The sequence below is a fragment of the Limanda limanda genome, chromosome 18 (genome assembly GCF_963576545.1).
Source record: "Limanda limanda chromosome 18, fLimLim1.1, whole genome shotgun sequence".
NCBI lineage: Eukaryota > Metazoa > Chordata > Actinopteri > Pleuronectiformes > Pleuronectidae > Limanda > Limanda limanda.
Window position 1 is genome coordinate 1,518,821 of NC_083653.1, and position 15,841 is coordinate 1,534,661.

The following is a 15,841-nucleotide window of genomic DNA, read 5'->3' on the forward strand; positions in this document are numbered from 1 at the left end:
TCCCTACAGGCAAGATACCCTACAGGTGTATTGTCACCCTGCTTCAAACAAATGCAAACACAAACACAGGCCCATTCAGTGAAGAGAGTCTAATGATAAATAAACAGGCTTACATGTAGATGTGTGGACAAGCTGGCGGGCAGATATACAGGTAAACATCCAGGCAGTTACAAAATACAGCTAATAGACACAAAAGGTTCATTTGGTCTATTAGTGTTCTTAGGTAGAATCAAGAGGCACTTGTTTATTCTGTTGTGTTGATTATTTGTTGTCTCTAGAAGTTCAGATGCACTTGTCCAATACTTTTTTAACCTCAGCATCTCGGGTTCAAATTTTGTAAAATACATTATATCTATATTGTTATAATTTTTTAGTCAGTTGAAACAAATCCTGAACTGAACAATTTTGGGTTGTTTTGTGTCTGTATAGGCCTACTATAAAAAGCACTTAGCATTTTTAATTTTGGTACTTGTACTTTTACTTTTGAAACTTAAGTACATTTCAACACCAGATACTTTTGATACTTAAGTACATTTATTATGAGCAACTCTAAGACTTTTACTCAAGTCATTTTCTGACAGGTGACTTTTACTTTTACCAGAGTCACTTTCAAGTAAGATATCTGTACTTTTACTCAAGTATGGCTTTCAAGTACTTTATACACCACTGCTTGTTTGATACAAACGTCCTGAATAACAGAGTTGCACAGATCACCTTTTAATATTATTAATAATATATGTGAAGAGACTGTCTGATCAAGTTAATGTTAATTATTCCTCGAAATAATTATTAACAATGATTTCCACAACAATGATTGTAGGAAACAGATATATTAATACATGCAACATTTATTTCTGTTAAACTGTTTCAACTTTGCTTAAATTCAACTTAATTGAAGTACTTTTGGTGACATTTATCACTACATGCCTCCATCAGTCTGTTCTTTTTCAAAAGTAGATAAAAAATAACCAAATAACCACTTATAAGCACTTTGTTACAAGATGATAAAGCTCAACCAAAAATAACACATGCATATGACTGGGATGTAATGTTTCTAAGTGTCTTCTTCATTTTTTGGGTCTCATACTGTCAGCTACCAGAGTTTTCAGACCTAAAATCCATACAAGTCTCTCCTCATGTCCTCCTTCATTCACTGTGAACCCAAGAGCAAGACAGGCTTAATCTTACTTTCTTTTCAACTTGGTGACATCTATCACTACATTCCTCCATCAGTCTGTACTTTTTAAAAAATAGAGAAAAAATTAATTCAATTAAAATCACTTTGTCACAAAGATGATAAAGCTCAACCAAAAAGAACACATGCATGTGACTGGGGTGTAATGTTTCTCAGTGTCTTCTTAATTTGTTTGGTCTCATAGAGTTTTCAGACATTAAATACACACTAGTCTCTCCTCATGTCCTACCACATTGACTGTGAACCCAAGAGCAAGACAGGTTTCATCGTACAATCTTTTCAACTTGGTTTTTGAACACTGTCTCTTGTTTGTTCCTGACCGGCTGCCTCACGTGAACGATGCTCTCCACTGTGTGTGTCTCTGAGTGAGTTGGCGGGGGCGGGGCGGAGCCCCGGGGCCTGAGTTCAATTTTTTTTTTTTTAATTTAGAGCATGCCTTGCGGGCGACTCGCGGGGTCCCTGCGGGCGACCAGGTGCCCGCGGGCACCGTGTTGGTGACCCCTGTTCTAAAGGGAATAGATGAATTGGGAGCCACACCCTGCCCACACACATCAGAAAGAGAGAGAGAGAGAGAGAGAGAGAGAGAGAGAGAGAGAGAGAGAGAGAGAGAGAGATGCGATCCACAGAAGACAGATGAAGATAAAAAGTGAAGCTGTGAGTTAACTCTGTTAATTAGTCCTTTGAAGTCTCTTTGTTCCAGACCTGCTGTTCACATCTGTCTCTGGGATCCAGTGAAAAACACTGACTGTAAAATAATATGAGTTAATAATATAAATGTTGCTGAACACTCACCAGCCTCAGACTTCACGTCTCCTCCGTCTGCTGCTTGAAGTTAGAACGAGTCTGAACACCTTCACTTCCGCTCTGCAGTTACAGGAAATCATATGGCTCTGTGTGTGTGTGTGTGTGTGTGTGTGTGTGTGTGTGTGTGTGTGTGTGTGTGTGTGTGTGTGTGTGTGTGTGTGTGTGTGTGTATGTGTGTGTGTGTGTGTGTGTGTGTGTGTGTGTGTGTGTGTGCTTTGTGCTTGTGCTGTTTGTTTAATTGTGTCGAACTGTGACCACAGGAGGCGACGAGCTGCTGGGAACTTGCTCTGCAGTTTGTACAGATTGGAGCTGAGAGCAGCGAACCGGAAACAAGAGGAACACTTCAGGGCCGGATGTCTGAAGCACATTTAGCTTCTTTACTACACTTTGCTTTTAGCTTGACTTTAAAACACCAATGACATCTTCAAAGAGACCAAGCAGGAGAAGTGACCACGAAGAAGAGCTTGTTCAGGGCAGACTCTCCGTTCTCAGCCATGTGGGGGACCTGGTGGCTGATGGACACGAGAAACACAAAGGTCAAAGAGAGAGACAGGGGGGGGGGGGGGGGCAGGAAAAGAAGAAAAAGATGAAAACACATTGATCGTCAGTTATAATCTTTATTCAGGGTTCGAATGATCTTTTTGTCTCTAAGGGGGTCTCTATCTCATAAAAAAGTTGGCGCACAGCGCACATAGCCTACCAAGGCTATACAATTAAATAGCCTAGTCACGAGAAGCGCTTTTGCACACGGTAGGCATAGGCTGTATATAACTTGACACACGCACACAACAGACAGAGACATTTTTGTACAGAAATTGATTTAATTTAATTAATTTTAATATATTATTGATTGTAATAGTCCATATATATATCAATTTCGAAATACAAAGAAATAGACCAAAAGATTTAGTCTTGTCATTCACAATTTCACAATGCAATGAAATAAAACGTAACCCATTTGAAGACGACATAAAAATGCATGTCGTCGTCTTAAACTTGAACACAGGGAAAATGCACTATCTGGCAGAAATGAATAAAGCCATTGTCCTACCCTTACGGAGACAAAACAGACCAAACTGCTTCCACTGGCTGGGGCCTGCGTCCAGGAATCCACGATGCTGATGTCCGGTGTCCTCTCTTAATATATGACAGAACAAACGGCACTCTCGGGCCGGCCCGGGGGTCAGCTCGCGGGTCGGCCCGGCGGTTAGCGAGTGGGCCTACCCGCTCCAGCCTAGTGGTGAGGAGGTGAAGTGTAGTAATGCTGCGTTCATGCGCGTCAGGTAGGCTATGGTCTGGCTATGTCCCGTGGTATGGTATCCTATTTTAATTTAACGTCTTTAATGGTGAGAGACCACACAGGGATGGATAATGAGCGTCATTTAACATTAAATTACAATGTCACATATGGCAGACACCTTCAGATATGAGAGACCCCCTCAGATTTTTGACTTGACCTGTTGGTCTCTTGTTTTCTCCTCCAAAGACGTGTTCACAACCTGTTAGCATTAGCACTGAAATGATGGAAGTAATCATCCACATGTTTATGTCTTCTGTTCGGGGATTTTTATGCTTTGAAACGAAATAAATCTCTTACTGAAGCAAACGCAGGTTATAAATATGATTATACTTCATCAGATAAGAAAAAACTCCTCCATCATAACAAGGTAAGAGAAGAAGAGAGGTTTCTTTATCTCTCTTCGGTTGGTATTCTTCCTACACTGCTGGGTGGTAGAGGTCTCTAACGATCCGGTTGAGCTTCTTCCTACACCGCTGGGTGGTAGAGGTCTCTAATGATCCGGTTGGGCTTCTTCCTACACCGCTGGGTGGTAGAGGTCTCTAATGATCCGGTTGAGCTTCTTCCTACACCGCTGGGTGGTAGAGGTATGTAATGATCCGGTTGAGCTTCTTCCTACACCGCTGGGTGGTAGAGGACTCTAATGATCCGGTTGAGCTTCTTCCTACACCGCTGGGTGTAGACGTTTCAGGAGGAGAACTGCCTCAGTTCTTCTCTCACGTGAGTTTCACTTTGTCTCCATCAGCTTTGAATGAAGACAGAAGAACAGACTGGATTTACTCTTTATTTCAACTTCATCTTCTTCACACATTAGATTTGTTTTGCCTTATACATATAGGAGAGATTTAAAAGTATAATCACATGTATAAGAAACCCATGTGATGAGAGCTGCAGAACAAACCCTCAGGGACTCGATCAGGACACTGTCCAATGGAACTGCTGGTTCAGATCAGGAAAATCAAGAAGAACAGAAACCTACGCAGCAGCACATCAATATGCCCGTTCACTAAATATGTAAATACAATGAGGACGAGAGGATTCACACTTTACAGAGATGAGCCGTGATAAAAACAAACCAGGTTCCACATTTACAATGTGACCAAACGTCCCATAACACTGATGCTCTGTGAATCCAACCAGAGTGAAGTTGACCTGTTGGACATGTTGATGCTCTGAGTTCATTGATCATTTCATCAGTAAAGTCTGTTCAGTGACTCTTGTTCAGTGAGTTCATGGACACACACTCAGTTTGTTTCACCTCCGTCTCACATGTGGAAAAGAAAAGAACAAATAATCAGCTCATTGATGAGGATCAGGATCAACACAGGTTCTAAAACATCACACAACCGGATTTCTACATTGATTTGGAAAACAACAGCAACATTAGTTCTTTCAAACACATGTCAGTGTAATTATAGATTTCTGTCTTTACAAAGTGAGAAATAAATATGTGTGATAAAGGAAGGTCAGTGTTTGATTGACAGCTGATCTCTGTGCGGAGCAGAAACGTCACCACGACGAACTTTGATCAACAAACATGGAGACAAAAGAAGTTAAAGATTTAAACACATAATCTAAATCACTGCTTTTAATGACTCGAGTCTATTTGAGTTTACAGAACTCAGCTGTGTCTCTATGATAACAAACATAAACTTCAGCATAGAGAGGCTGAGTGAAGGTGGTCTGGACTCTGTGGAGGAAACGCTGTAGAAGGACAGAACACCTGCACTGTGATCCAGGTACACTCCTACTCTGGAGGACTCAGGACCTGACACTGGAGTCTCGATGCCATTGTGATAAAAGTAATAACTATTTACACCACAAGGTAATGACCAAGATTTATCATTTGATCCAAATATACATTCATTTGAGCGTCCTGCTCTGCTGATATTCTTGTATGCGACTGCTACATGAACTGCTCCACACAACACCTCCACCTCCCAGTAACAAGGTCCAGTCAGACTCTCTCTACTCAGGACCTGATACCAATCAGTGAATCTGTCTGGGTGATCAGAATAATACTGATCTTCACTCATATATGTTACTTTTCTGTTTCCCTCAGTTAATAAAAGATGTCTATATGCTGTGTTTGGATCCAGTGTGATTTCCTGTGAATATTTTAAGAAGTCAGCTCTGGTCTCTGGCTCTGGTTGTGGCAGTAAAACATCCACTTGAGACACAATCTGTAAAATCTTTGTCTCTGTCTCACTCAGAATGTCCTGCAGTCGACCTCTGACCTGTGACACAGCTGCTGTCACGTCCTCAAAGTTCCTCAGAGGACGGAACCTGATGCTGGATGAGTGTGTAGATTCACTGAGTGGTGACAGTGAGGGGTAGTTGTGTAGAAGCTGGTTGTGATCCTCTGTGTCTGAGAGCTGCTTCAGTTCATGGTCTTTCCTCTTCAGCTCAGTGATCTCCTGCTCCAGCCTCTCCTGAAGCTCTCTGACTCGACTCACTTCAGTTTCTTGCTGGGATCTGATCTGCTGCTCCACATCAGAGCTTCTTTTCTCCAGCAGACGGATCAGCTCAGTGAAGATCTCCTCACTGTCCTCCACTGCTTTATCAGCAGAGCCATTGATGGCCTCCTCCTCTGGTTGATGCAGCTTCACGTCTTTCTCTGTGTCCTGGACTCTCTGCTGGATTGTTTGTCTCCTCAGCCCGAGCTCCCTCTGCCTCTCAGTCCTTTCTGCTGCAGCTGACACTGTGTCGTGGTCTTTATGTTCCTCCACAAAGCAGAGATAACAGATACACTGCTGATCAGTGCGGCAGAACATCTCCATCACCTTGTCGTGACGAGAGCAGATGTTCTCCTGGAGCTTCTCCGAGGGCTCCACCAGCTTGTGCTTCTTCAATGCAGCTGACTGAAGATGAGGCTGGAGGTGCGATTTCTGTTTTCTCCCAGTGCAGACATCACAGGCCACATCTTCAGGTCCAGCAGAGCAGTGATCAGCAGGAGCAGCTTGGAGTCCAGTCTTCTTCAGCTCCTCCAGTGAAGCAGCTAACATGGTGCTTGTCTCCAGGACAGGCCTCGGTGTGAAGGTCTGTCTACACTGAGGACAGCTGTAGCTTCCTCTCTCCTCCTCTTTGTCCCAGTGGGTGTTAATACAGCTCTTACATTAGCTGTGTCCACAGACAGTAGTCACCGGATCCTTCAGTAAATCCACACAGATCCAACAGCAGAACCTTTCTCTATCTAGGTGATTTTCTTGCTGCTCCATTTCAGCTGCTGCCAGAGACTGTAGAACAGATTCACTTCCTCTGAACAGAAACAGATCTCTGCTCCTCTCTCTCTCGTTCACTTCCTCTTTTTTCCACATTTTAACACACTATTTTAAAGAGCAACATTATGGTCTTACCTCTCCTCAGCAGTGTTGCCTCACTGTTTAAAGGCGGCTGCCTTTGATGTCACACTGTTTAAAGGCAGCTGCCTTTGATGTCACACTGTTTAAAGGCGGCTGCCTTTGTTGCCTCACTGTTTGCGTTCTCTTATTGTATTATATTATTAAAGAGTAAAGTTGTGTTTTTATATTATGTGTGTCGGTGGTATATATATATTATATTATTATTATAACACAATCTTCAGGCCCAAGTTCACAACTATTCAAAATAAAAGCTCAATAAAGCAGCTCAGTATAAAAGGTTACAGCATCAAATCAAAGTTTATACTTTGAATGAATGAAATACAAATTTGAAGTTACACCTTACTTCCTGTTTCCTGTCCTGTCATTTATCTTTGAACAAAACCTCTGATCAGATTTTTTCGTGAACTGAATCTTTCTTTTCTGAGGTCCAACTTTTATTCTGAAATGCCAGGCATTTATTTTGTGGACCAAAAACATCCAGAAACATGTTAAAGCAAACAGTGGATTTAAATGCAGATCTTTTAATGTAGATGTATAGCGTGAGGAACAGAAAAACCACAACAGTTACCTTGTTTGTGTGTTGATCCTCATTGTCCTGAGGTTGAAAGACTTACGACGCAGTGTAGTTTGCTTCGTGAACACTTACCACTGTGGTTAACCACAAGAACTTCTCTTTCTTTGTTAAACGTGTTCAGAAGAAAACTAGCAGATCGATTCGAATCAGTTTCAGGGATCAATGCAGTGCACAACAGATTGTATAATTTTCTTCAGTTTGGCAGCAAAGACACCTTCACGTACGTAAAAGAATAAACACCCATCCAATTTCGATTAAAGGTTGTTTGTTTTTAAATTTGAATTGCAGACATGTTTACTGACGTTATGAGGACCCGCTCTGAATCATCTGGATATTGTTTCTGGAAGTCATGCTTTTTTTTTAAATGTGTTAAACTTTGAGCATCATAAACCAAGTTCCAGTCACCTTCATTGTTCTGGCAGAAATCTATCTGCCACTTTAAGACATGTGGAGGTTTAACAAATTCATTCTAAAGTTTGGCTTCATGACAAACAACCTGCAGAGGGCGCTGTTCACACTGATCTGAAATCTTTTTATGTTTTCTGTTTGTGCAGATATGAGGAAAGCTCTGTCCAGAGACACAGAGAAGAAGTCGATCATCCCGTCAGACATGGAATAACAGTAGAGTGTGGATCTGACGCTCGGCTCCGACCACCCTCACGTGAAATGTGTCGTCACCACAGGACCTGCTCAGTTATACTGTGCACAGCTCAGATGCTGTTTATCAGTCAGAGAGCCACTGTTTGTACAAGAGTTTATTTTCTAAATTCCTGCATATAAAAAGAAACAAGAAGCCAGTTTGAATTGATGTGTGTAATAACTCAGATGCAAAGAAAACATGGTCTAACAATAAAGACAGAAAAAAGAACAGTAGAAAAATGAATCCAGGTCGTCCCTGCGGAGAGAGTCTAATCTTTATCTTCTTCACTGCTCTTGCCCTCTGTTCCCTTCTTCTTCTTCCCATCGCACTCCTCCTCCTCACGTTCACTCTCGCTGCTGCTGCTGCTGCTGCTGGCGTCGTCGTCATTGGTGTTCTCCTGCTCGGTTTCAATCACAGTGTTTCTGTCAGAGTGGTTCTCTGGCTGAGTCGCAGGAGGAGCTACACGCTCCTCAGGGGAAGACGGTGGTGGCGACGTGTCCCCAGCCGTTGGCTCTTCAGCTGGTAGCTCCTCAGTCATTGGCTCTTCAGCTGGTAGCTCCTCAGTCATTGGCTCTTCACCTGGTTGGTCTTCAGCTGGTGGCTCCTCAGTTATTTGCTCTTCAGCCAGCGGATCTTTTTCTGGAACATTCTCCCCCTCGATGTCCACCTGCTTCCTCTTCCACATCTTGGCCATGGCGAGCAGCTTGAGGTTGGGTTGGTTGGCGGCGTCCTCTGGGAAGATGTAGTCGTAGTACTCCTCCCAACCTGCATCCGACTGGTGGGAAATCAGGGAGAGATAATAATCAAAACCTGTGACTGGCTGCAGGTCATCGTCCCTTTCAACTTTGATCTGTGGCTTGTTAAACTAATATTTCAATTTGTGTATAAAATTTAAAAACTGAAATTCTTAAGTATTTCAGTCTAAAATAATATAAAACAAACAAAAAAATAGAAGCTATAGCCAGAGAATTGTTTTTCTTTGACAAATGAGAATATAAAGGAGTCCACTGGCTGGACATTATCTTCTAACTGTGTTTTTACTGGAACATTTTGAAAGACTGTAGCTAAAAATAATATTTTCGAGTATTTGGAGTGAAAAACCAAAAGTGCAGAACAACAACTTGAACAATCGACAATTTGACATTGTGTTCTTACCCCGTCCTCGGCCGTCAGCTTCCTCCTCTTCTTCACCTTCTCCGGCAGCAGCTTTCTGACTCTCTCCACGGTGCCTTCGGAGCCAAAGTCCTTCTCGAAGTCCTTCCACGACTCGAGCAGCATCAGCCGCTCCTCCTTTTCCTCACAGCTCCTCATTCCCTTGTTGGCCTCCTCGAAGATCTGCCGGCACCTCTGCAGCCGGTCGGAGCCGTCGATCGACAGCTCGAACTTAGCGTAGCTGATCCAAACCTGAGCGAGGAAAAGACGAGAAGGCCGATAAGAGACAATCACAGAGCGAAATGAAAAGTGATGAATCTGCCTGATGGGGTCCATCAGAAGTGATTTCTAGTTTTAATTTTGAACATAAAATCACCAGACTAAATGCAGGTAAGCTTTTTAAAACAAGTACATCCACCATGTTGGACATATTTATGACCCCAGCTGTTTTTATAGAGAACGCTGGAGTGTAGTACTCACCTTGACATGCTGGGTGCGCTGCAGCAACCGTTTATAAAGGTGTCTCGTGTTTCCAAACTCCTCCTGCTCGATCTCAAAGTCAATGTAAGACTTCCACAGCACCTAAGAACGACAACAGTGAAATGAAATCAAGCCAAACAAATGTATGTTTTTGAATGTTTGTAATGTGTACTTGTATGTGCAGGGTAAAACAAAACTATTAAAAACTATAAACGATACCTCTGGCATATCGAGTCTTGGTTGTCCGATGGCGAGCTCGAAGATGGCGCGTGCTCTGTCTACGTCTCCCAGGATGATCTCCAGCTCAGCAAACTTGATCCAGGTGGTGCAGTTCTCTGGGCTGAACTCCAGGTATTTCTCGTACAGTTTCCTGCAGCGGTCGAACTCGCGCAGCTGCAGCTCCAGCTCGATGTAGCCCTTCAGCAGCTTGTTCTTCGGACATTTACCGATCGCCGAGCCCTGAGCCACGAGAAACGGGGATGATTGGAAATCACAGCTCCATGTATGTGTTCATGAAGTTGTCCTTCAATGCTTTGTAGAATTTTAAAGTGACGGATTTGCCTATAACTTTACCTGCTTTGGGCCCAATCCCATTTCACCCCTTGGCCCTACCCCTCCCCCTTGTATTCAAGGGTTATCTTGCCCCTTGAAACAGAATCAAACGAGGTAGTTGTTGAGTTCTTCCCCTACGACTTGGGACAGCCCTTCATGAAGCCTTTTACATCATCAGTAGTCGTCGATGTAAACAGACGAGAGTTTTGCCGGGGATGTCACTGTAATAACACTGCTGAGATCTTAAATAAACCAATGCTATCGTTTGCAGTTACTAAAGTGACAAACCTATAATATCCAAATAACTTCTTTGCTAATGCAGGTGAATCAATGACATTTGAAAAGCTTGGATGCTTTGCATTAAGCTTTGTTATTAGAGGAGCAGTTAAATTCAGTAACATCGCTGCTATACACAAGATCAATCAAGTGCATTGTGTGTCTTGCCTGAGATTCGCAAGGTATCTGGGTCACCCTAGGTTTTAAGTGTGGGTCTGAAAAATCTCTGTTTGAAATGGGATTGGGCCTCACTATATTTCATGTCTAATCTGTCATAAATCTCAACCTCACGATGTTTACAATCCTTGATTCTGTATAAGTATTGGTCTTAGTCCTTTAAATCCTCATGAATCAATTTGTGGAAAGTGAAAATGAGTCTATATGAGAATGTGTCGGGAAGTCTTTCTGTTGTGGAATCTCACCAGGGCTTTTCTGGCTCCCTGCAGGTTCTTCTGTCGGATCTCAAACTGGGCGTAGAGCAGCCACATCTTGGCGAATGTGAACTGAAACAAAAAATATGATACGAGATTAATAGTTAATAACAACATTACCAGTTTAAAAGTGCTGTTCTACTATTTTAAGTTATTATTTTTATTATATTGACAGGAAAGTAAGATCACATTCGTCATTAGAAATCTGTATTACCTTTTTATGAGGGATGAGATCCAGACAGGCCTGGTACACCTGCCTCGTTCTCTCTGGATCCTGACAAGGAAAGAATAGAAATGTTTGAATATAATTAGAATGGATTGATATTGATTTGTCATTTGTTGGACAATTAGATAGAATCTCAAGACACATGACCAAACCATGTTAATTTACCCGCTCTCTTCTAAGACGGTGACGTGTGAAATTAAATATCGCTCTGTGATGGACATGTTGGTTAATACTGGAAGTTAAACAGATATTCTGCTCATTTCCAGATTCTATTTTGTAACACAAGCTCACGACATCCAACTAGAAAAAGATGTAAACGATAGTCAACTCCCATTTTCTTTTTATTCATACCACTCAAATTAAACTGCGTCTTTTTTGAACCCACCTTGACCTCCAGCTCTTCGTACAGGCCGTAATTGATCCACAGGTAAATGTAGCGCCTCCAGTGTCTCTTCTCCTGGATGGGCGGGATGTTGGCGATGGCTCGTTCGTACACCTCCCTCACCGTGTCGGGGTCAGCATCGCTCTCCACCAGGCGCAGGTAGTCAAACCATGCGTCGTAGTTATGTGGATTTGCCTGAAAACAAATCAAAATGACTTGTTAACTTAGAAAAGGAAGAAAACTCACTTATTCACTACAAGGATATTTTTGCGGGTATTTATGGGACAGTTTCAGATTTTTTTTTGTGAGTGTGACCATATTTTTCATAACTTTTCTCAAACCATCATAAACCCTAATCCTCCTGGCTACTGAATGTGTGTAGACTCTAGTTTCCGGGTTAATACCTTGACTTCCTCCTCGTACTGGAATCTTCGTTTGCTGACAATGACGTCCTCGATTCCCCGACGGTCTCCAAACTTCTTCTCGAACATCGTGTAGTTTTTGAAGAGCTCCTGCGCCTGGTGCTTAGGGATTCGGTCCAAGGCATATTTATAGATCACCCGAACTCGTTCCATCTGCGAGGGAAGGGACAGTCAGTTAACAAGTTTGTTTTTGTTTTAATAAAACATGGTCTACATGTGTTCTCCATGCTGAGTTTCACAAACCTCTTTCTGTATCTCCTCAAACCTGGCAAAGGCCACAAAGAGATTTTCGTCCACATATTCCTCTCCAAAGAACTCCACCGATCTCTCGTACACCTTCCTGCTGTGGGCGATGTAACCGTGCTTTTCCTCAAAACGAGCGTACTTGATCCAGTTCTTCACTTCGGGGTGAACGATGACGAGTGCAACAGTGTTAAGCAAAACGATGCGACACGAGAAACACACAGGACTTTGGAATACACCAACTAGGTGGAGAATATGACAGATTCTTGGATTTCAAGGGTTTTTTGGGACATTGTTAATGTATTTTCTTGAAAGTTGGTTGATAAGAAGAAAAAACACCTGAAATTCTTTTTGGATTCTACAAACAAAGCGGATCCATACATTTAATTTGTATTCTTATCTTGGGTTTAGTTAAGTAAGTTGAGTTTGTGCAATGACCTAACTTTCCACATTCTTCTAGGTTTGGTTCTTGTGTCAGACCCTGAATGGCTCAGGTCTTCTGTCGGTGAATGTCCACATGTAAGACAGCTCCATCTATTTAGCTCACGTTCCTGTGGAGACCAAAATAAATATGAATCCAAATCTAAATCTTTCCCACACTAACAAACCTCCCTCAGTTCCCTTGTGTTGGTTCATTTGACTCTTTTCCGTGGATTAACTCAGAAAACACAAACAAAAGGATATATCTCTCGTAGGTGGTGCGAGCTTTGTCCACCTCCTTGTAGCGCAGCTCAAAGTTGATGTAAGAGTGCCAGGCCTGCTCGTCAGGCTCCCACTCCATCCAGCGCTCAAACACCTGCCTGCAGCCGGCAACGTTCTCCAGCATCTCCTCCATGTACGTGTACTTGTACCTAGAGGAAGGACAAACACAAGTGGGCAAAACTATCATCGCCTGCAGAAACCAGTGACAAAACCACGATCAGTCAGCAGGTTACTAAATATAAATCATACCAGAACTGGTTGACTCGTGGCAGGATGGTGATTGCTCTGTCCCAGATGTTGCGGGCGTGGTTCACCTGCCGACTCTTCATCTCCATCTCGGCGTACTTCAGCCACAGAGTGATGTTGCGGTGGTCGACGTCCAGCGCTCGCTCGTAAATGGAACGAGCCCTGAAACCAGAGGAGCGCGTGATGAGCGCCGGAGTTTCAGCTTAAACTCGGAAAATTACACATAATTTAACCAAAACATCAAAAATAGGGGACCATGTCAAAAAATTCGCACCCAAACACAAACAAACTTGTCACTCGTCTAAAAGCTGACAGAGAAAATAATTCTGATTTGCAGATGGTTCCATAATTGTATGAAAATACCTTGATATCTTACAAAATAGTAATAAAAACAATACCTCTGGATCTCCTTCAGGCTTTCCTCCCATTGTGCGTATTTGATCCAGTTACTGATGACAGTGCGGTTTTTTCTTATGTTGTCCTCAAACCCCTGAAAGAAAAAACAAACACGGGTTTCAAATTCATTTGATAATCATTTATTATTGTACACAAGCATTTTAGGAACTAGAGGATTTTAAATGAGTGTTAAAGATCACACACTTCTCAGAGAGAGGACACGTGTCCCTGGTTGTAAGCACTCACCTTCCTCTTCCTCAGTTTGTAATCATTCAGCTCCTCCTCATCAGTGATCTTCTGTTTCGGTGGTGGAGGCAGAAGTTCAAGCTCCCTCTCTTTGGCTTCTCTCAGCAGCTGCTCAGCTGTGATCTGAACCTCTGCAGGAGCTTTATTCTTCACCTGAAACACAAGAGATCACACAAGTCTGTTAACACAATGCTGCCGTGTTGTGAGCATAATGTCTCAACACTGACAGACAACATTCCTGAACTATGGCTACCAAATTGAACTTATGATTTGATTTCCCTTTTGCCACAAAATGATTTTAATATCTAGTTAGATTTTTGACAGGAAAAAAAAAGACATTTGATAAAAGCTAAGAAGGAATTTTAACAGAGAACATTTGGCTGTGTGTGCTTTAGCAGTTTGATAAAGTATATATACGTGTGTAAGACCGACTGGTTGCTGTCTATACGAGTGAGGATGAAGACGATGTAGATGACTACATTGAGGTACAACACCTTCTGTGCAGAAACACTAGATCAAGTGGGAAAGCTTTTGTTGTTGCAAAACATTTTCTAGATAAGACTGAAGATTCATGAGGGCCCAAGCACCAAAAGTGCGAAGGCCAAAATTGGTTTGAATTTTGCTATTATTTGCTGCCAAATGAATCGCAGTTTTTTAGGGGATTTAGTGGCCATTTTACACATTTACACGTGTATCGGAACAAACTCCTGATAGAACATTCATCAGATGATTTTGTTCTAAATGTGTGTTATCAAAGGGAGCGGCCTGTAAACAGTGTGATATCAAAGGGAGCTGCCTGTAAAGAAGCTGCCTTTGATACTCCGGTGGATGTTTCAGTTTCCGCTGGCAAACTTTGAGCTAGCCCTTACTGAATTAATATCGCGTTATACTTATTATCTTCAGTGTTTCAGGACACATGGTGAGTAGGGACACACTCCTTAATTAGGGCCCCCCCACCGACAGTGCTGCGGCCCTATTATTATTGATTTGATCCTTCTTATTATTATGTACTTGGGGGGTTACATTTCAAAAACTTTCACAAAACTTTAATTGAAATTCAAAACCTCCCAAAAACAATTTTGCATTGCGGAGTAATTTGAAAGGGGCGTGGCAAAATGGCTCAATAGCGGTGTATGTAGGGTTTGTGATAGCGCCACCTATTGGCAACAGGAAGTAAGCCACGTTTTACAACTGATTGCTAATGTCTCAAGTTTAGTTATCTACACAAGAATCGAGCAACGAGTAGAGACAAACATGTGTTTAGGTTTCAGGCTTCAACGTGTTAGCAACACAATGTTGGATTTAGTGTACGTTTGTTTACACGTGTTGTTTCACCACTGCCAGGGTGCGAGTGACGTTTGAGTCCGTGTACACACACACAGACACACACACCGGTCACTTCAACTGTAACACATGACAGTTTAGAGACAGCCCTCTGTGTTTGGAAAGAGCATGAAGTGTTACGATAACACACACACACAGACACACAAACAAGGTAGCCCTCCACAGGGAAGAGGAGCTACACGCTTGTTGAAATAGTGGGATTTACGTCACGCTAACATTGCGTTTTTGAAGTTCACTTTTTAATAAACGATCTTTTGCAGTAAAGTCTGATTCCAAACACAAACACGATCTCGATCTGTCACCGTTCGTCCGTCACACGTTCCCGCGGGTCCGTTAGCATTAGCTTAGCATTAGCTTAGCAGCCGTTAGCTCGCGTTTCCCGGTTCTTTACCTTCGCCACTTTCGGGATCCGCTGCTTTCCCGCCGCGGTGGACGCCATGTTGACGACGGGCTCGACGGAACGCAGACAACTGGAGGAGAATCCGGTTCCAACGCGGGTTTAGAGACGTTAGACGACGTTCGTGTCTCCGGCCGCCATGACAGTACCCAGAATGCCTTGCGGGTTACCCATGAACCTCCGCGGCAGCGTTGTGTTACTATGGCAACCCAGGAGGCTCAGTTCGGGCTCGACCAGTGCAGTGGTGGGAAGTAACGAGGTAGAAATACTTAATAATTTCTTTTCCTGACTTTTTACTTTTACTTGTTACATTTGAACAAAAATATGTGTACTTTCTACTTCTTACATTCTCAAAACTGGCTCGTTACTTGAGCAGCGGAGGTTGGCGCAGCTCTCTCTCTCTCTCTCTCTCTCTCTCTCTCTCTCTCTCTCTCTCTCTCTCTCTCTTCCCTCTTCTCTCTCTCTCTCGCTCTC

General features: G+C 42.7%; 1 protein-coding gene and 1 pseudogene across 2 annotated transcripts; both read right to left on the bottom strand.

Annotated features, from left to right (window-relative positions):
* Positions 1–2,423: 2,423 nt before the first annotated feature.
* On the bottom strand, positions 2,424–5,794 carry LOC133024794 (tripartite motif-containing protein 16-like protein; annotated as a pseudogene).
* Positions 5,795–8,030: 2,236 nt separating this feature from the next.
* Positions 8,031–15,512, bottom strand: crnkl1 (crooked neck pre-mRNA splicing factor 1). 2 transcript variants are annotated; one of them, XM_061091410.1, is made up of 15 exons: positions 15,362–15,512; positions 13,627–13,779; positions 13,383–13,474; positions 12,988–13,146; positions 12,721–12,887; positions 12,037–12,215; positions 11,776–11,946; positions 11,375–11,566; positions 10,978–11,037; positions 10,755–10,835; positions 9,724–9,963; positions 9,505–9,606; positions 9,028–9,276; positions 8,452–8,647; positions 8,031–8,421 (listed from the first exon to the last, which is right to left on the bottom strand). In XM_061091410.1, exons 1-15 carry the CDS (start codon positions 15,407–15,409, stop codon positions 8,141–8,143), a joined length of 2,370 nt encoding a protein of 789 aa, XP_060947393.1. In that variant the 5' UTR covers positions 15,410–15,512; the 3' UTR covers positions 8,031–8,140. The 2 variants fall into 2 exon arrangements, with proteins under 2 accessions (XP_060947393.1, XP_060947392.1); XM_061091409.1 differs by having other exon boundaries at positions 8,031–8,647.
* Between the last annotated feature and the right edge of the window lie 329 nt (positions 15,513–15,841).